Source organism: Aspergillus versicolor, assembly GCF_001890125.1.
Source record: "Aspergillus versicolor CBS 583.65 unplaced genomic scaffold ASPVEscaffold_4, whole genome shotgun sequence".
Classification (NCBI taxonomy): domain Eukaryota; kingdom Fungi; phylum Ascomycota; class Eurotiomycetes; order Eurotiales; family Aspergillaceae; genus Aspergillus; species Aspergillus versicolor.
In genome coordinates, this window is record NW_024467527.1 from 2,490,367 (window position 1) to 2,509,274 (window position 18,908).

Here is an 18,908-nt window from a genome sequence, read left to right on the forward strand (position 1 = left end):
GTCAAAACTGGCGGGTGCAGATATGAACTAGCCCGGCTAGCTCAATCGGTAGAGCGTGAGACTCTTAATCTCAAGGCTGCGGGTTCGAGCCCCGCGTTGGGCTTTCTTTTTTTCTTTTTGTTCTTACAGCATATGCTATGGCAGTGGTAAAAAAAAGTCTTGCTTTGATTGATTTATTGTCAAAACGGTTTAGATGTGAAACTCGAGTCGTCGGGTGTGATATGTGATGGGGCGTCAATCGCCAGCAATATATATATATATGTCGAGAGTGCTCCACTATGTACATCGAGCAATTAACCATGATTACCATCAAGCAAATCGATCCCCAGCTTCCTCGCATACTCCACGTATCCTGCTTTATTTTAATATTCGTCACCCATTCAAGCCTCGTCTTCAGAATGCCTGGGTTCATTGATTACGTCGGCCGCTGGGATTGTGGAATCTGTGAGTAGCTTGTGAAGGCTGAGAAAGGTGGTGCAGGCGTCTGTCATCCCCACGAGCTGAGATATTGTTTACTCTACGAGTAATTTAGTCTAGAGTGTTGCTTCTTAGCAGTTGGATAGGCGCCTGAACTGCCCCATCAGTCAAGGCACCACAGACCACAGTGGACCGTGCCCGTTAATATCGAAAAGAATGTGGGTCCAGAAGTATAAAAATGTATAGAATGGAATGGAATTTAAATAAACTTCATCGCTGCAAGGGGTAATATCGCTCAAACACCAGAACCAAGGATCCACTCACTGGCTCAGCCCTGGCTGCTCTAATAAGGTTCGACAAACTATACTTGTCATATATTTATATCTCTTCCGGTCTTGGAGGGAGACACGACTTCCCCCATAAGGCGTTACACCGTGCGCTCTGCACTATATTATCCGTCTGTCCCATTTCCACCTCGATTTCCACCTTATTCCCGTCCTTGCTATCTGAATTGACTAGACTCGTGCCGCCCAGCTTCTCGGACGGTTTATAGTGGTGGAATAGCTCCGGGAAGATCGTGATGCAGTTCAGGCCTCGCTCGCGGCAGCCGTTCATCAATGCGATGTCAAAGGCTTCGTCATTGCCCGCGCCTATATCCAGTAGCACGTTCCTGGCCCCTTGCCGGCTCAGGGCGTAGGCAAAGGTGCAGATGGGCATGCGCGAATGGAATACGACGCGCTGGCCTTCGGGTAGGGAATTGATGATCTCGACGCTGCCAACGTACGACTCGGCAGGGCACACGGTGGAATCATTGATATAGACCGACTCGACGTCCGGGTCCCAGGCTTCATTGCAGGAACCGAGCCAGAGGACGTCCCAGGACCGGCCGTACGGGTATACCTCAGCTTCGCTCTGAGGGGCGTTGGTCAGTTGGCGGACGGCCTGCGCAACGCCAACCATTTGTTCGCGGATGGAGACGTCCCAGTCGACATCGTCCTCGATGACTAGAGCTGATTCCAGATTGGACTGGATGATGTGTTCAATGAGCTTGAGATGTGATATCCAGGCCTGGGCGGAACCCTGGTTAGGGTGAGCTCTGTCTTCGGTGCCCAGGCCGGTGAAAGCGGTGACTATATCGGTTTGGATGGGAGGTTGGGGAGGGATTGTGATATCAAGTCCGGTGGCGTCGGCGGCTGCCTGAAGGCCTCGTGTCCGCCAAGAGGAATAGGGGGAGAGCGCGACGATGGCTTCGAACTGAGGCAGAGGAGACAGGAATTAGTAGTGGATAACAGCAAACAGCAAGAAACTCACGCCTAACGTCGCGTTTCCAGCACCGACGGGACTCCAGAGGGGTCTTGCAGAATTTGAAGCTGGAGATTGAGGATACGGCGAGTCTGACTGTGCTGCGGTGGTGCCTGGAGTGGTGGGTGTAGTTTGGGACGAGAGGTAGAGAAACAGCAGAAGCAGAGAGGCGGGGGCAATGCAGAGACACCATCGCCAGCGGGGGGAGAGAAACATAGCCAGCAATGCCATTCTGAGTACAATAAAGCATTGATGATAATAATAATACGTAGTTCACCCGATCTGACAAAATCGATCATTGTTGGCTAAGCCCGATCGGATCGCGACCCGTGCCGAACCGGCAGTCCGGGCTGCCTGTGATTGGTGGATCTGTTTGTTTCTTCATTCTCATTGTTTATTGTTCATTTCTACTCTGTTCCACTATTATTCAGTGACGGTTAAGGCCCTGTACGCCTCTGCCCGCTGCTCAACCTGCGCTGTCCGCTCCTCCGCCGTCACATAACGGGTTTCCTTCGGCAACACCGACCGCAAGTCCGCCAGCTGCACCAACTGCGTCACCACCGAAAGTGAGTCCGTAGAGGATTCCGAGGTATCCAGTCCCTGCCAGCGGACCATGATTGTGCCTTCATGCAGCCCCGTGGTGTTGATCCAGTTGTAAACACCAGGGTCTGCGAGAGACACCACAAACGTGTACGTGCCGTTGGCATTGGCGGCGGCCTGCTTGTTGTTCAGACTGACCTGGCTGCTCCCAGGATCGACGGACACCATCCACGGGTTTGTTACTGGGAAGACGAAATAGTCCGCGTCTCCGGCCGTCACGGTCGCGACGAGAGCCTGGTCCTCGGCGAGGTTGTAATGGCCGAACGAACTCGCCTGGCTGGTCAGGGTACCCAGCGTGCTGGACTGACTGGGATTCGCCAATGAGTTTACTTTGTTGATCATCGTCTTCAGCCCGAGAGCGCCGACGCCGTAGTCGGCGACGGATTCCTGGAGGTTCCATTTTGCGGTGGCGATGATCTTGTCTTTGCTGATCGGGTCCTGGCCCTCGGTATCGCTGACTACCTTGACGGTGAGCTCGTCTGGCTGCTCGGTCTGCCAGTCGCCACGGTTGTTGCGGATGAGGAGCTGCTTTGCCAGAGGGGTCGAGTGGATATGATTCGTCTGGCCCTCGGCAGCAGTGCTGTTGATCGTGATGGTGTACGAGCCATCGCTGTTGACGACAAGATCATCGCCTGACAGATGCGAAACGGTATTCTGGGAGTTGGGATTGCTGATAAGAGAGAAACTGACGTCCAATGGTCCTGGAGAGTGGCGGTGGCCAGTCACAATGTAGTCGACCTTGGAGCTGATCGGGATGGTGCGATAGACACAGTCCGGATTGTCGTAGGAATAGCGCCCACCAGGCACATCCAGGCCGAACCAGCTGCGCGGACCGGCATCGTACCAGTAGACCTTGGGATAGTATGGATCGGTGTTGACAGCCTTCTGCACCGCACTGAAGGTCAATTCCTCAATCGCCTGGTCGAGACTGGCAGAGGCTTCGTCGCTGATGGGCAGTCCATGAGCGACCTTGTAAGCACCCTTTGCCTCCCCCTTGAGGAAAGCGAAGGCGTTGTCTTGGAAGATCTCGATGGCGAGTTCGTCAAGATCGCGCTGGTCTGGGGTCGCGAGCGGACTGCGCGCCTGGACAGCAGAGGCAGCAATGCCAACGACAGCAGCGAGTTCAAGGAGCCTCATGATGCAGTGAAACACAAGGGTGAGTGGAGAAACGAGTCGGGGCAGGCTGGTTATTTGTAGAGCTGAGATTGCCGAATTGCACCATTCCATGTGCTTATGGTCGTTTACGCGAACCACTGATGGACACGGAACATGCCCAACACAGTACGTCTAGCCGAGCCAGCGATCAACAGTGTTGGTGCTGGCGATCTCGAGTTAATTCTCTAAGCGAGATGACGAGGTCGGTTAATATTTAGACAGTGAAGCGACCATTGCCCACGTCCTGAAAGCCTTCTACAGTCTACAGACTTGGCGTTTATCCAGACTCGGCATCGATACATAACTTGGCAGTTGCTTATCGAGTCAAAGCCAGCTCTGTCGCATCTCCAGTGTCAGTGACTGCAAGTACATCTACTCGTATCTACTCATATCCACTATTTATCTACTACTTATCTATTCATATCTACTCCTTCCAGTGCATACCGCCACTCCTCAAACACCGAGAGGTCTCACGATGGCCAGCCTCCACAATCCTGCACTGCCAAATATCCTGATAAATAATATCAGTCGACATCTGGACAATAGGGTTACTGGGTTAGCATCTGATAACCCAGAGAGATTCACGATATTATTGTCCGTGTACTTGTTCTTTTCAGGCAGTCCATCGCTGTATTGCGGCTGAGCAGCTCAGCGGGCGGCGCATCCAACTGGATTTGGATTAGCAGCAAGCACAGACCAAAGGCTGAAGACAAAACCGATATAAAGATTGTTGCGACCGTCGGGTTGATGTTGAAAGTTACCTGCACATATCTCATATTTCAGTATTCTCGCCATGACAGCCCACACACCGCGCCTGCAGGTGGACTTCTCCTGGAAGAAGTTCAAGGGCCTCATCACAGACTCCAACAACCCTGACGCGGACCCTCTTTACATTGTCCACTGGCATGCTGTCAAGGCCCCGCACCTGGTTTTCAAACGGCCAGCAGACGACTACACAGTCGGCACTGGCACGCTGCACACAGTCAGGATCAACGCAGACTATGAGGTCGCCGGTCGGAAAGGCACCTTGGCTGCGCAGAAGCGATTCAAGACCCTTTACACACACCAGTCATATGCCCTGTCCGACACTGACGAGCCAGTCACCCTGACCTGGACCAGCGATAGCGGCTTCACGACCTGGGACTTTGTCTGCGTCGACGAGCGACAGCGACCGGTGGCAAAGTACACGGCCAAGATCTGGGGGATCAAGAAAATCGGCTACATCGAGTTTATGGACGATCTGGAACTGACTGAGGCGGCGCGCGACGAGCTGGTCGTCACTGGAATGACGCTGTTCTACTGCATGTGGCTGCGAGTCAACAACATCTTCTCCCTCTTTGGCGCAGTCTTCCATCGGTCGGACAAGAGTCAGTCGGCAGTAAAGAAGGATGAAGGGGCTGATTAATGTTGAATGTATCATTGTGGAATCTCATTCCTATATACACTGTTAGACAGAATTAGCAAATATACCCAGACCTGAGTGCTAGAAAGATGTTATTCTTCTTCATTATGTTTTGAATATCATAAACGAGAATTCTGAGTAAATCTGGACAGCCGTGGGTGAACGGACGAGGGGGATATTGGCAAAAGCCAGTCCAACACCTGCTGCTCTTCTGGTAAGCATCAAGCCTCTTCAGTCTTTGTTCCTGCAACCAGTCTCTCATTCAACCATCATCTCTTCGGCTTCCGTATACCTAACGCAATCGCCATGCATTTCGCCAGCATCTCTTCTCTTGCCGTTGCCTTGGCCACGTCTGCTAGGGCTGCCGCCCCTATGGCCTCGCGGCGTCTGACGGGCAGGAGATTCTCATGGGACCGGGCTGGAGCATGGTGCTCGGTGAGACGGTTTCCACGTCCAGGGAGGATTTTGTCACCGAACACCTGATGTTTTACGAAAGCCTTGAAGGCATCTACTGGCAATCAACCGGTCGTGCTGAGTCTTGCGCAAAGCCACCATCTCTGGCGATGTCTGACTGAGGATTCACCAGTACCTCTGACGGAAGGGTGTAATGGTTCAACGGTGAACCAGGGTTCCATTCGTTACTAGCAATGCTTATTTTGTTAAAATTGAAAGGATCATTTGTCTATATTGCTTGGCCCTGTAAAGGATTCCTAGGAATGAGCCGGAGGAAAACAGTATGCAGCTTATTTCCCTTAAGCTCAGCATAGCGTTTGGAACCGGACTAACAGCCGTCATTTCAACGGTTATTCAATCGAATGACTGCATAATGGCCTGTGCGAGTGCGGGCGGGGTGGCATATATCCCACACTAACCGCCTTATACTGCAGGCTTGTTTCATAACTGCTGCATTACTTCCAGTCCGTGCAGAGTTGGAGACGTTATACCGCTCGACTCTGCACACCTGATACACACCAGTGCAGATCTTCGATGGCATGTTGTGGGGGTTGGAGTACATATAGCTGTCAGCTTTCCATAGCTCAACCTTAAGATTAGCGAAAGCCGGTTCGCCAGCATTCTCTTGACTGTTAACCTTTGCAAAGATATTACTAGTTTGAAGGATGCTGCTACAGTCTACAGCAGACGCTTTTTCCCAGCACCATGTTGCTGTGATTGTTACCTCAGTATGTGACCTCATATTGTTTCGAAACATTGGATACTAGGCACTAAACTCATGCTAGATCATACTGGGCATCGCAGCCAAGTGCCTCTATGAGCTGTGCTTTAACCCCCTTGCCCGATTCCCCGGCCCTAGATATGCCGTCGTGAGCCGGATTCCAAACCTGTACCACACGTTCAAAGGCGACCACAATGACTGGATCACCGAGCTCCATAATATCTACGGCAGCACCGTCCGTGTGGCTCCCAATGAACTGAGCTACTCAGAAGCCAAAGCATGGAAGGACATTTACGGCCATGCAATTGGCGGCGCGAAACCAACGGAAAAGGATGCTCGGTTCTACGGGCCCTCGTTCAACGGTTCTCCGGATATAATCCGTGCTTCTGGCCCTGACCATGCGCGTTTCCGCCGCAATTTCTCCCATGCATTTTCTGAGAAGGCTCTGCGTGAACAGGAGCCGCTCATCTGCCACTATGTCGACATGCTGACTGACAAACTCTCTAATCTGGCGCGTGAAAGCCCGGAAAGTCCGGTTGAACTAGTTCGACTGTATAACCTCACAACCTTTGACATTATGGGTGATCTGACCTTTGGTGAGCCTTTGGACCTACTGGCCGGGACTGGCGACGATGGCTGGGTATCTGCTATCTTCATGAACATCAAGGCAAATTCTCTGCGTCGACTCGGCCGTTACTATCCCTGGACCGCACTATTGGCCAAGAGACTCGTCCCAAAAGCCCTGATTGACAAGGCCATCTCGCACTACAAGGCGTGTCAGGAGCGGGTAGATAGACGGATTGACCCAGCACGAAACTCTCACAAGCCAGATATTTGGGGCATTGTGATGCGTCAGAAGGAGGAACTCCGACTGAGCCATGGTGAGATGTATGCGAACTCGCAGGTATTTATGGTTGCTGGCACCGAGACAACGGCCACTGCACTCAGCGGACTGACATATCATCTTCTCATGAATCCGGACAAAATGGACAAGATAATCCGTGAAATCCGAGGCGCGTTTAAACAGGACTCGGACATCAGCCTTGGATCTCTTATGCGGATGGAATACCTGAATGCGTGTATCGAGGAAGGGCTCCGCATGTATCCCCCAGTGCCAGTGGGAATGCCGCGAGTTGTTCCACAGGGGGGGATGTCTGTTTGTGGGGAGCATATCCCTGGCAAGGTATGCATGTTCCTGTGTTCAGTTGGTGAAGACTTCGGCTAACAATGCGTCCAGACTGCAGTATCAGTCAACCAGTGGGCCACATATCGAGATCCTGCCAACTTCAAGCGAGCAAATGAGTTCATCCCCGAGCGATGGATCAGCGACGAATTTGTCACTGACAACAAGGCCGCCCTCCAGCCGTTCTCGTTTGGACCGAGAAACTGCCTGGGGAAGAAGTAAGTAATTTCGATCCGCCGCAGGATTAGGGCTAACAACGTTTAGCCTGGCATACAGCGAACTGCGCGTTATACTGGCCAAAGTGCTGTATAACTTCGATCTCGCCCTGGCCCCAGAGTCTGTAGGATGGGATAAACAGAAGATCTTTTTACTGTGGGAGAAGCGCAAGTTGATGGTTCATTTGAAGGAGCGAGCAAATGTATAGAGACTGAGTAGGGAGCTGCACATGCATTTCACTAGTTGTCATTCAATCATGTATTTCATTAATAATGATACGCCATAGTTCAATTCCTGTTCAAGTGTTGCTGAATCGCGATCTTCTTCCTATCGAGACTCACTCGGACAGTCTGTACTTGCTTATGGGTGAATTACCACCTTCTCACCAGAAACACCAGCCTTGTTCTTGTCGAGTGCCTCGTCGATGCTATCTAGACCACCGTCCACCACCACCGGCCGGTTGGGAACGAACTGCCCAGCTGCCAGCCATCCATCACGGCCGCCTAAACGCTCAAAGAGAGGCTCGCTCAAGTACCGCAGCTCCGGCTTACTACCCAGGCCCATGATCTGTCGCACTTCGACCTTGGGCTCCTTCGATGCACCGCGAGACTGAGCATCCGCATCGGCCCCGAGCACAGTCACGACGCAGCTCTTGGTGTTGGCCCCATGGAGAATGTCGACTCCCAGGGCCTGGGTCTCAGCCAGCGAAATACTATCATATACAAAATCGATAGGCAGCCCATTCACCGCGGCGATGTAGTCCTGCGGGCCTGCCTGCTTTCGATCCAAGACAACGTGCGCTCCCAGTTTCTTCAAGAGCTCCTCGTGCGTCAGGCTCGCGTTGGTTACAATGCGCGAGTAGCCTGAGAGCCGGGCAAGCTGGATCACATACTGACCAACCGATGAGCTTCCACCGAGGACGACAATGGCCTTTCCGTTCCCAGCACGGTCACCACCATCGCTCCAGGGTGGTGCAAGGCCCCGGCCCGTCTTGTCGTAGAGACCAGTCACGGCTGCAACCGTCGCAAGGCTGATTCCCGCGGCCTGGTCGTCACTGATGGAATCGGGCGTCTTGGCCACGAGAGCTGCTGGCATCTTGCAATACTGCTGGAAAGTGCTGGCATCGTAGTTGCCAACGATGCCCTGGAAGAAGACGCGGTCGCCGACCGCGAAGTTCGATACCTTGGAACCCACGGCCGCGATTTCGCCAGCGGCATCGCTCCCCAGGACCGCCGGGAACGTCTTTAGGAAGAAGCCAGTGTCTCGGATCTTCCAGTCGACAGGGTTGATGGCTGTGGCGGTGATCTTGATCTGCACCTCCTCGTCGCCGAGGGCGCCCAGTGAGCGCCCAGTGATTGTGTGGTTGCTGCTTCCCTCATGGAGGAGAGCGGCTTTGAAGGTTGATGGAGGGGCCATGATTGTAATTTAGAAAGAGTCTGATTGTTGAAGCTTGGATGGGACTCGCACAAAAGACGCAGTTTTATTGTGTGTATTATTAATGTGTTCCCGGGCCATCCGAAATCTGCCGCAGTAACAACGCATTTATAATACGATAATATAGAGAAATATTATTTTAGTGTCTATGATTACCTGGATATTCTGTAGTGTTCTTTATAGAAGAGTCTTATACTGAATTATATATGTTATAAAATAATGCAAGGCCAGCAGATCTGACAATGCTATGATCGAATCGTACCGAATGCTATCAAAGGACAAAGTCAGTATGCAGTATTGTGTCCCCGATCATGGTAGACAGGGGCGCCGTTCGGGGCTTTTATGCGCTCCCAAAGCTGTTAACCCTGCCGGCGGTAGGTGGCGTTTACGGGACATCTATTGTATATAGAGTGGCGATGTGCTTCAATCCTTTGGAACGCCTCGATCCTCACCTTGAGGCCCAAGTAATTTACAGACCATTGGTTGATCTGCGCCAGAGGATATGAACTGTACCACCTATATATTATCACAGTCAAATAATCTACAATGCAGCCAGGAAGTAAGTAGTCTACGATGAGAAAATGAAATGAATACCAGTGTCCATTGATGTCTTCGGCTCACATGTCGTCATTCTCCAGGTTGGCGAATGCTAGTCCCGTAGCAGGATCAAGACCCATCAGTTCGTCTGTAACCGGTAGGGAATGGCCGAAAATGGCGTCCCATTCACCCCAGTCAAAGGCGACAGCTGGGTCACCTGCGGAACTGGGGCAAGACTCGGGAACGGGCGTTGGTATTGTTGGGTTGGTTGAGTTCATGTCAGGGTACGATGAGACAAAATCAAAGTCGGCTGCACTGGTCGGGACATGCAATGCAGGACTACGAGCGGTAGATGCCATGGCCGAAGTAGAAGGCATTGCCGGCGATACACGAGTAGAGGAACCGCTAGAACGTCGCTGTCGTTTGAGGTTACCTGCTGCCTCGAGGACTTCACCCTGACTTTGATTTTGGCCAGACAAGGAAGGCAAGGGTAAGTTGGGATTAAGACCAGCTTTCTGCCAGGCCCTGTGGCGGAGGCGATGGATCATGTTCCAGGCCTCGCGGCCTGCATCCCCCAACGGACGAAGAGTGGGAAGGTCATCACGCGCACCCACAATGCCTTCGCCCGGTCCAGCAAGTGCTAGAATTCGATCAATAAACGATCGCGATACGGGCGCTTCGGGGCTGTAAGGTCGTTTGTAGAGGTCGATGAGAAGGATCCTGATATAGTCAGCATGGCCACTACTAGAAGCTTCGCATATAAACCTACATCGTTGCATGCATGGGCTGGTGATTTCTAGTACTGAATTAGCCAGGACGCTCCGTTCACAAACCAGTGGAAGACTCACCCAGGCCAGCCCCAACGGAACGGCTTGAAATCAGGGTCTGCTGCTAGTTGGATGAACTTCTCCATGAATGCATAACAATGTCGCAGCGCACTGTTTCGATTAGACACTGCAGACAACTGCTTTTGAGCAACGGCACTTACGACTGTCGCGCATATGGCCAGATTCGGCTCTGCGGATTCCGGAGAAACGGCTGGTAGGCGACGCAGAAGGCCTGCAATCTTGTCAGCAGAAGAGCTGGATAGTAGCCGGGAAGACGGACCTTATCAATGAACAGCGATAAAAGGATCCGAGTCCATTTGTGAAAGGCAACAAGAACTGCCGAATGATATTGTTCGTGGCAGCCAGATGGGCCGTCGTCACCAGGAAGGGCCGCCGCGCAGGAATGAGCCGATGCTGTCGTCTCAGACTCGGGCGCAGATGAAGTCGCAGAATTGTCGCTTGTGGGAATCCTGTTGACAATGGAATTGAGTTTCTCTTGGAGATCATGAAGCGCAGCGCGGAGTTCCTCCATATCGCCCCTGGTGACGGGCTTCGTTCCGAGCTGAATCTTCAGTATCCGATGGACGGACTCTGCAAAGGTCAGACGGACGGTCAATTCAAGTGTCAGAGGCTCACTCACGCGCCATGATACATTTGCCTCTTGCAGACAAGTAGTACACATTCACCATCGATGGCCCACCGCAGAGAGTTGGGTCATCCGGGTTATCGGGCGGTCGCTGGCCGGTGGAGACCAGGTGCTCATACTGCTCAGCTTGAATAGTACTTAGCAAAGTATCCTTGACCTCGCTGGTCTCGCGGACATCCCAGTAGGTGTCCTCACTAAGCAGCGGCGGGAGTCCACTGGACATGGCAATGACAGAGTCCATGTGGACAATATGCCACCACACTCGCCGTCGAAACTCCCGCTCGCATGGTTCAATGTTGAACTGCGAAGGATCTCGATGCAGTCCCAAGGTCTGAGCTACCCTTACTGCAAGACTAATGAACAAGCTACTTCTCAAGGGCTCTTCCTCGCGCGATAGAATTGTTTGTGTAATAAGATAAGCAGCCAGGTCATAAAGTGAGGCACTGCGAGGAAAGGATATCCTGGCCAGCCAGCAAGTGACCTCATCAGCGTAACTTGCCGAGAGCTCTGATCGTGAAAATGAAAACGAAGTTTTGATGGTGCTAGACGAGATCGAGACTGAGCCTCCAAACCAGATGGCATATAGAAGAGGGATAAACGATGGCTCTGTCCACGGCTCTCTGGTATACGGAGCACTACCATACCAGGCCCAGAAGTCAGTGTAAAGTTTCAGGACGGTCGGGGGATGGATGATCGGGCTCAGCGGATGAACGCCGGACATGAACCCTTTGTAAAGGATGTCACTTTGCATTTTTGTTGGAACATTGCCAAGCGTGTCCGCCTGAACCTGGCCATCTACCAAGGGAAAGGAGCCCGATCGGAGAGAGAACGCGTGTGGGCCGACGCCAGGAAATTCCGAGGGGATTCCAGAGCGCAGGATCTGGCCTTGCGCACCCCTAGCAGGGTCTGCCAAAGCATCACCAGCCCTCGCGGAATCACGAGTCTGGTCCTGGCTGGTAAGCAATTGGTTGAGCTCTCCCAATTCGTGGGAGACATAGGCCCAGTAGGTTGTGCCGACATATCTAAGCAACAGTTAGGTATCTCTGTGACCTTAACACACGTTGATAGTACTAACCTCGAGCTTCCCCGACCTGCGTGGCTCAAGTGTCCTACGTTTGAACCGCTCAGCGGGTCAACGGGGTCGGTGGCGAGGCCGGTCGGGATGGCAAATTCGTCGCTGCCACCATCAACAGCAGCGCCAGACAGCTTTTCGGGTCCAGAATCACCATTCGTCGTCGAAGCAGCCACCGGTTTGGAGTTGACCGTGTCCTGTCTCAGCGCACGGCGATCCTCCTGCAACTGCTCAACAAGCGATGTAAGCTTGGCCAGCTGGGTTTCAATCGCGCAGAGATCTGGCGTCTGTCCCGAGCGCAAAAGATTGTCCTTATTCCGACTCTCGTCCTCCTCCAACGCGTCTGGTATGGGTGTTTGCGGTTTGGCAGGACTGGCTCGGATGTCATTCGGGCGTGGTTCGTCGTCGTAGGTGCACGCGGCAGCAATTTTCGAACAGTTCCCGCATATCGGATGCACCTGAATTTGTCAGTATTTCAATGCAATGAAGACGGAAAATCGGGCTTACCTTATCGCATTTGACCTTTCGCCGCCGGCAGGTTTGGCAGCTATGACAGATGCGCCGCCTCGTTATGCGACTCCTCTTGGCGCGATGGCTGCGGGCCGACCGGGAGGTTTGTCGGTCAGGGGGCCCGGTCTGGCTCCCGGAGTCGGAGTCTTGGTCCACCTGCATGATCAGTCTGTCATCGCATCGCGGCAGTTGACGAAGATGCAGCTGTGCAGAAATTGGACGCGGGGAGAATTCGGGGACTCCGAACTCTGCGGGGAAAGCTATCACGTGACCGAATCTTCATTATGTCATTAGTAATCGATGTCGTCATTGGCCAGCCAGTCCATCCAAGGTGCAAGTTTCAGTTGACAGTTACAGGCTATTCAGAAAGGCGATCGATGTGATGGTAGATGATGATGAATAATGGATGGATATGTATAGAATCCACGCACCAGCAGTTGACGAGCTTGTCCTGGCGTTCGGCCGAATCTCGGTTGAATATATATATATTCGTGGAACAGCCGAATTTATGCTCACAACTAGTGCTCTTGTATTTCCCTTTTCAGTCATGGATTGTCGACATGACGGCTGCGAACCACGGTTCATATAGCCAAGTTGGTTGTCACAAGTCGGGCATTCTAGAACATGGTAACCTGCGTCATTGATTGGGATGAACAGATCGGAGGTCTGAATTCATTCCTCCACATATCATTCCAGCGATGGCAGTCAGGTTCCCACCTAGCCAGCTGCAGGCGAGCACCATAGCGGTCCTTGTGCTCGCCTGGACCTTCACTATCTTGAGGTTCAGTGCCCGTCACCTACGCCGGGTCGGTCTCGGGGTCGATGACTATCTCCTCATTGCCAGTCTGGTAAGTTAAGGCCGACAGGAAACCGGAGTGTTCTAACGAGGTCTCGGAACGGGCTGTGCTTTGTGCTTTATCCGCAATTGCGTTCGCCAGTAAGTTCGAATGCCTAGATAGCAGATATGGACGTTGACCGACCGTCCAGTGATCCATTATGGACTGGGCCGCGATGCTACACCTGACCTTTCGGCGCATCAAGCGTTGATGGTGAAACAGGTAAGTCCGAAGCCGCTATAATGGAGGTGGAGGTTGATAAGATACAGCTACTGTACATCTTTGAGATTTTCTACGTGATCAACCTGCTGCTCATCAAGCTCTCCATCCTGTTCATGTACCGACGCATCTTTACTGACATGTCGCGGTTCTTCCGGGTGGGAGCTCGAATATGCGGCGGTGTTGTGGTGCTATGGGCGATTGCTTTTATACCGGCGGCAACCTTCCAATGCACCCCAGTGTCAAAGGCCTGGGATTCTGACAAAGAAGGCCACTGCATTAATCTGCGAGTGGGATTCTTCTGCGTAGCGCTACCAAATATCCTCACAGATATCGCCATTCTCACGTTGCCAGTGCAGGTCTGCTGGCAGCTGGCCGGCAGTATGCTGTACCGGTTGTCGATCAGTGGCATCTTCCTCCTGGGTGCTTTGTGAGTTATATACTGCCCTGTTGAAGCTGGTCCTAATCAATATATCTAGCGTAATTGGCGTGAGCATCTATCGATTCAAGCTTCTGTTCCTGTACTCGTCTGACAATGTGTCTGGTATGTGCCTCGGCCACTGACCAAAGTGCCCCGATAACATGTTGGATTAGGAACTATCGCACCGGCGACAATATGGTCTGTGATTGAATGCGCGGTGGCCATTATCTGTGCTTGCTTGCCAACCCTAATGCCTTTGGTGCGGCTGGTTTGGTCTCGTTGCCACCGGATGCGTCAGTCGAGAAGGGAGTCTAGCAGTCAGCACCTTGTCCACAGCCCAGCTTCTGATCCCCTAGAGCACCGCCAGGGTGGAGCCGCAGCGTTAAATAGGAAAAATGCAGTGGACTCTGGTGGCTCACTGGTGGGCAGGCCGGACAACGGGAATATGGCAGGGAGTGGCGCGGGACGACGGGGGATGGTGTCCGTAGAGCAAGTCTTTGTGTAATATAAACAGACAATATAAGGCTGGCCTAGTTCCAACTTTATCTTTGCCATTCCAATGACGATGCGAGCCCCAGCTACGTCACTGGCAGCAGTGGGTGGCGGTGATGTCATACCCGCACCGGGCCCTGATGTATAAAGCACAGGAGGAGTTTTAGGCCACATCTGGCAATTAGATTCGACACCATGAATTCAGCCCCAAATTACAGACTGGCCCAGGAAAGGGAATTTCACAAGCACGTGCACCCCCCGCGCCTGAAGATCGACTGTTGCTGACTTTCATGGCCTTCCAGGTACATCCCCCCCGACGACTCTCAGTCCTACTATATCCCTTCAGACCCTGGCAGCCAGAGCACCTTCGACCCTCAAGCATCACAGGATGCGGCACTAACGTCATTTGCTCAACTAGGCGCTATCCGTCTGAGGACCGAACGAGCGTTGATATCCCTGTTCGACCGCACCCACCAGCATGTAGTGGCGGAAGCGACCCCGACGCTGGACCTGGTCGGCGGCCGATGTCAAGACGAGAAAGATCGGTTACGGCTTGGATGCTGCGTCCTGCCCAAAGAAAAGGGAATTTGCCACCATGTAGAAGGGCTGAAATCCCGGGGAACTGCCGAACATGATGAGCTCCGAAGCGAGGACGCCTTTGTGGTGATGGACACGAGTAAGCACGAACGATTCAGCGGCAGCAACCTGATCGAGGCAATATCAGACACACACTTCTACGCGGCAGTACCAATCGTCAGCCCGCGGGGGTTCACGATAGGGGCGTACAGTGTACTCGACAGCAAGCCGAGAACAACACCACCGAGTCAGAACGAGGTCGAGTTTATGAAGAACATGGCGGCCACGGTGATGAAGCACTTGGAAATGGAGCACTCAGCGTTGAGAAACGCCCAGGCCGAGCGTAAGATGGTGGGACTTGGGAGTTTCATCGAGGGGAGGTCTACGCTTCGTGACTCCTGGAAAGAAGCAGATGCACAATATGCTGCCTCACAGGAGTCAGGGCAGCCAAGAGAGGGCCAATTGAACATTCAGCAGCAAGACTTACAGCAGTTTGGCAACGGACAGAGCAAGAAGGACCTCCCTGTACGCGAACGACCTGCGAAGTCGACGAATGGCCCAACGCCACGGATCGAGACAGAGAACAAGACGGTCCGAACGGTGGCCGCGGGCGAAACCCTACAGGACCATACCCTTTCGGATGGCATTAAGCAAACGTTCTCGCGCGCTGCGAATCTGATCAGAGAGTCTATTGGGGCCGAGGGCGTCCTGTTCCTCAGTGCCGATAGTGTGCGATTCGGGAATCTCGTCCCACGCAACACTCGCAGAGTGTCTGGCCCCGCCGCGAAGCACCCAAAGCACAGTGATGACGACGAGAGTACGGACTCGTCGGGGGCATCCTGGGATAGTAATACAGAGGCAGAGTCGGAGAACACCCCGGTGTCCGAGTGCCTGGGCTTCTCGAGCTCAACTCAGTCGAGTATTGACGCCGAGGCAGACGCTGGTCAAGCGATAGTCGTGCCAGAGCCATTGTTCAGCTCGCTGATCCGGCGATATCCGCGAGGCAAGATCTTCTCTTACAATAACAACGGGTCTGTTTCAGAAGACAGCGACAGCTTATCGACGACCCCAGCAGGGCAAGTCCGCCGCAGTCGGGAGAAGCGCGCATCCAGCAGACGGCGGCGCAAGCCAACGTTTGAGCAAGACGCCCATAGCCTGATCAGCATCTTCGCTGGTGCCAGGAACATTCTCCTGCTGCCGATCTGGGACTCCGACAAGAGTCGGTGGTTTGCTGGAACGCTGGTCTGGACAAACGACCCGGGCCACGTCTTCACGTTCGAGGATGAGGTCACGTATATCTCTGCGTTTGCCAACAGCATCATGGCGGAGATCCGTCGGCTGGATGTCGAGATAGCAGAGAAGGCAAAGACAAACCTGGTCAGCAGCATCACTCATGAGCTACGCAATCCACTCCACGGTATTCTGGGCACATCGGAGATCCTCAGCGACACCGCCATGAATGCCCTGCAACATGGCATGGTTCATACCATTGAATCCTGTGGGCGCACCCTGCTAGATACCATCAACCACCTTCTCGATCTTACCGTCATCGACAAGTATCAGAGACAGTCACCGCAGTCAGGGAAGAACAAAGTTAGAAAGAAAAGGCCTACGCCTGGGATTCCGAAAGGCCCAGACGCTTTGCAAAGTAAAGAGCGCGGAGAGAACCTTTCGTTTACGCATGTTCAGCTGGACTCTGTATTGGAAGAGGTCACCGAGTGTGTCTTTGCCGGTTACAGCTTCTATACGCACCCGAGCGCACCACCACCGGCCATGACCAGCTCGTCGTCGCGCTGGGGTGGCCCGACAAGCAAATCTGATCCTGTTGGACCTCGTGCGAGCCAGGTAACCATCATATTCGACATCCAGCCAGATACAGAATGGCACTTCTATACACATGCGGGCGCGTGGCGTCGGATTCTAATGAATATCTTTGGCAACGCCCTCAAGTATACCAAGTCTGGGTTTATCTATCTCGGATTGAGCTCCAAACAGATTGACCCAGACCCGCTGTCGAAGGACTCGCAGCACAAAGAAGAGCCCGAGTTCGAAGTTACCCTGACGGTGAAAGACACTGGAAAAGGCATTGGGCCGAAGTATCTCCAGGAGGGCCTCTTCACCGCGTTCTCGCAGGAAGATCCACTGGCCTCTGGAAGCGGGCTTGGTCTCAGCATTGTTCGACAGGCCGTGGGGTTCCTTGGTGGCTCGATCGAGATTGAATCAACGCAGAATGTCGGGACAACGCTCTCAATACGCACGCCCCTGGCTCTATTGTCCGACACATCCGACAACTCCTCGTCCAGTGCCGTCTTCAGATCCATGCAGAAATATACCCAGGACAAGTCCATTGGGTTTCTTGGGTTCGGCTCGGATCTGCAATCCAGTCGAGATAAATCCCTGTACTCGTCCCTGGAACGACTGTGCCACGACTGGTTTGGTCTCGAGGTTGCCAGAACATCTGTACGTGGTGACGAGGAGAAGTTCGACTTCTATCTGGCGGTGCAAACAGAGCTCAACAGCGAGGACACGCAAGGAAGAGACTTGTTTGGCCGCAGCCAGCGTCTGGTAGACCGGAATGGACGCCTAGCACCAGTTGTAGTAATCTGCCAGTCGCCCGAAGAAGCTCACAGTATGTTCGTGGCGGCGAAGAGCAGAAGCGAGATGCTCTACTTTGAATTCATCAGCCAACCATGCGGGCCCCGGAAGCTGGCGCGTGCGCTGGACATCTGCGTCAAGCGACAGGCAGAGCAGAGCCCGAGTGATATCAAACCTGACGAGACAACTCACTGGGTGGAAATGCCTGGTTCGTCCCGGCTGCCCCTGGATGTTGGGCCCAGCGAGCCCCCCAGCAATAGAATGAAGATCAGCAAACGCCCAACGACGGACACCATGGGCGATGAATCTGAAAAGGAGTCTGCAGCCAAATCGCCGGAGGAAGCTCCCGAGACAGCGGTCCTACTGGTGGACGACAACGACCTCAACCTGCAGCTGCTTTGTGCGTACACCGAGAAGGACAATCATCCTTATATGACAGCCCAGAACGGGGCAGAGGCAGTGGAGGCGTACAAAGCTGATCCTGGAAAGTACCAGTTTGTCATCATTGGTATGCTTTCATTCCCGTCTGTAGAAAGCCGATTCACTGACGATTTAGACATCTCAATGCCAGTCATGGATGGGTTTGAAGCGTCTCGACAGATCCGCCGCATCGAACAAGAGCATCGAGCCAAGATGAGCGAGTCCGAGCAGAAGGCGTCCCCGCGCACTGTAATTGCTGCATTGACCGGCCTTGATAGCCCCAGCACCCAGAAAGAGGCCTTCTCTTCAGGCATCGACACGTTCCTGATCAAACCAGTGAAGCGGCCAGAGTTGCAGGCCATTCTGCGCGGCTAAACGTAGAGAGATACCCTGTACTATATTACGAAGAAAAGATACCATATGTAATTGATACCATATGTAATTGATTTTCTAGCAGGGCTCCTTTCTCTGTTAGACTCGTCTCGTGTTGCTTTTTGCCAAGTGACTTAAGCAGCTACTCTAGCAGGGCCCTGACCCGGCGGCGCGTAGGGCGCACTTGTAGAGCCGTAAGGCGCAGACAATGATTTTTAACCAACGCCGTCAATCTCCGAGCTTTGCTTAACAGCAGCCTTGATGCGCGCCCGTTCCTTTAGCTCTTCGGAGCCACCGTCCATTCACGCGGGTTTGGGCCCATAGCCATGGCAGTGAACATGGCGGTCGGTGCATTCTCTACAGGAGGGAGTTTCTAGACCACACTTTCGATGGCGGACACGCCAGGTCCAGCACCCTGGGACCTCGAGCGGCATGACTGAAGCAATTGACTTGATTCGTAAATGATGGAGAAGCCCCAACAGCAACCGATTCATTCGCTAGC

General features: G+C 53.2%; 8 protein-coding genes and 1 non-coding gene across 9 annotated transcripts; 5 read left to right on the forward strand and 4 right to left on the reverse strand.

Moving 5' to 3' along the window:
- The first annotated feature begins 30 nt into the window (after positions 1-30).
- On the forward strand, positions 31-103 carry ASPVEDRAFT_t74. Its single transcript has one exon. It is a non-coding gene; the product is annotated as a tRNA-Lys (tRNA).
- Positions 104-795: 692 nt separating this feature from the next.
- Positions 796-1,671, reverse strand: ASPVEDRAFT_130603 (uncharacterized protein; the record flags this gene model as incomplete). The annotated part of the gene is made up of 1 exon (XM_040806737.1): positions 796-1,671. A coding segment is annotated over one exon (876 nt), but the record flags the coding sequence as incomplete, so codon positions are not given.
- A 427-nt stretch (positions 1,672-2,098) lies between these two features.
- ASPVEDRAFT_41507 (uncharacterized protein) lies at positions 2,099-3,670 on the reverse strand. The gene is made up of 2 exons (XM_040812360.1): positions 2,472-3,670; positions 2,099-2,409 (listed from the first exon to the last, which is right to left on the reverse strand). Exons 1-2 carry the CDS (start codon positions 3,454-3,456, stop codon positions 2,345-2,347), a joined length of 1,050 nt encoding a protein of 349 aa, XP_040667740.1. The 5' UTR covers positions 3,457-3,670; the 3' UTR covers positions 2,099-2,344.
- Positions 3,671-4,101: 431 nt separating this feature from the next.
- ASPVEDRAFT_41509 (uncharacterized protein) lies at positions 4,102-4,966 on the forward strand. The gene has a single exon (XM_040812361.1). It carries the CDS (start codon positions 4,268-4,270, stop codon positions 4,877-4,879), a length of 612 nt encoding a protein of 203 aa, XP_040667741.1. The 5' UTR covers positions 4,102-4,267; the 3' UTR covers positions 4,880-4,966.
- Positions 4,967-5,994: 1,028 nt separating this feature from the next.
- Positions 5,995-7,657, forward strand: ASPVEDRAFT_52775 (cytochrome P450; the record flags this gene model as incomplete). The annotated part of the gene is made up of 4 exons (XM_040814697.1): positions 5,995-6,057; positions 6,115-7,233; positions 7,288-7,451; positions 7,498-7,657. The coding sequence occupies 4 exons, from the start codon at positions 5,995-5,997 to the stop codon at positions 7,655-7,657; spliced, it is 1,506 nt and encodes a 501-aa protein (XP_040667742.1).
- On the reverse strand, positions 7,603-8,920 carry ASPVEDRAFT_41510 (zinc-binding alcohol dehydrogenase family protein). Its single transcript, XM_040812362.1, has one exon. It carries the CDS (start codon positions 8,863-8,865, stop codon positions 7,810-7,812), a length of 1,056 nt encoding a protein of 351 aa, XP_040667743.1. The 5' UTR covers positions 8,866-8,920; the 3' UTR covers positions 7,603-7,809.
- A 128-nt stretch (positions 8,921-9,048) lies between these two features.
- Positions 9,049-12,850, reverse strand: ASPVEDRAFT_41511 (uncharacterized protein). Its single transcript, XM_040812363.1, has 8 exons — positions 12,473-12,850; positions 11,969-12,423; positions 10,888-11,915; positions 10,528-10,838; positions 10,409-10,479; positions 10,269-10,358; positions 10,190-10,216; positions 9,049-10,140 (listed from the first exon to the last, which is right to left on the reverse strand). Exons 1-8 carry the CDS (start codon positions 12,635-12,637, stop codon positions 9,501-9,503), a joined length of 2,787 nt encoding a protein of 928 aa, XP_040667744.1. The 5' UTR covers positions 12,638-12,850; the 3' UTR covers positions 9,049-9,500.
- A 319-nt stretch (positions 12,851-13,169) lies between these two features.
- On the forward strand, positions 13,170-14,481 carry ASPVEDRAFT_41512 (uncharacterized protein). Its single transcript, XM_040812364.1, has 6 exons — positions 13,170-13,323; positions 13,376-13,412; positions 13,463-13,533; positions 13,581-13,960; positions 14,010-14,074; positions 14,125-14,481. The coding sequence occupies exons 1-6, from the start codon at positions 13,174-13,176 to the stop codon at positions 14,454-14,456; spliced, it is 1,035 nt and encodes a 344-aa protein (XP_040667745.1). The 5' UTR covers positions 13,170-13,173; the 3' UTR covers positions 14,457-14,481.
- Positions 14,482-14,637: 156 nt separating this feature from the next.
- ASPVEDRAFT_192342 (hybrid sensor histidine kinase/response regulator) lies at positions 14,638-18,516 on the forward strand (the record flags this gene model as incomplete). Its single annotated transcript, XM_040809113.1, has 3 exons — positions 14,638-14,688; positions 14,746-18,122; positions 18,171-18,516. Coding segments are annotated over 3 exons (3,667 nt in total), but the record flags the coding sequence as incomplete, so codon positions are not given.
- Positions 18,517-18,908: the final 392 nt, after the last annotated feature.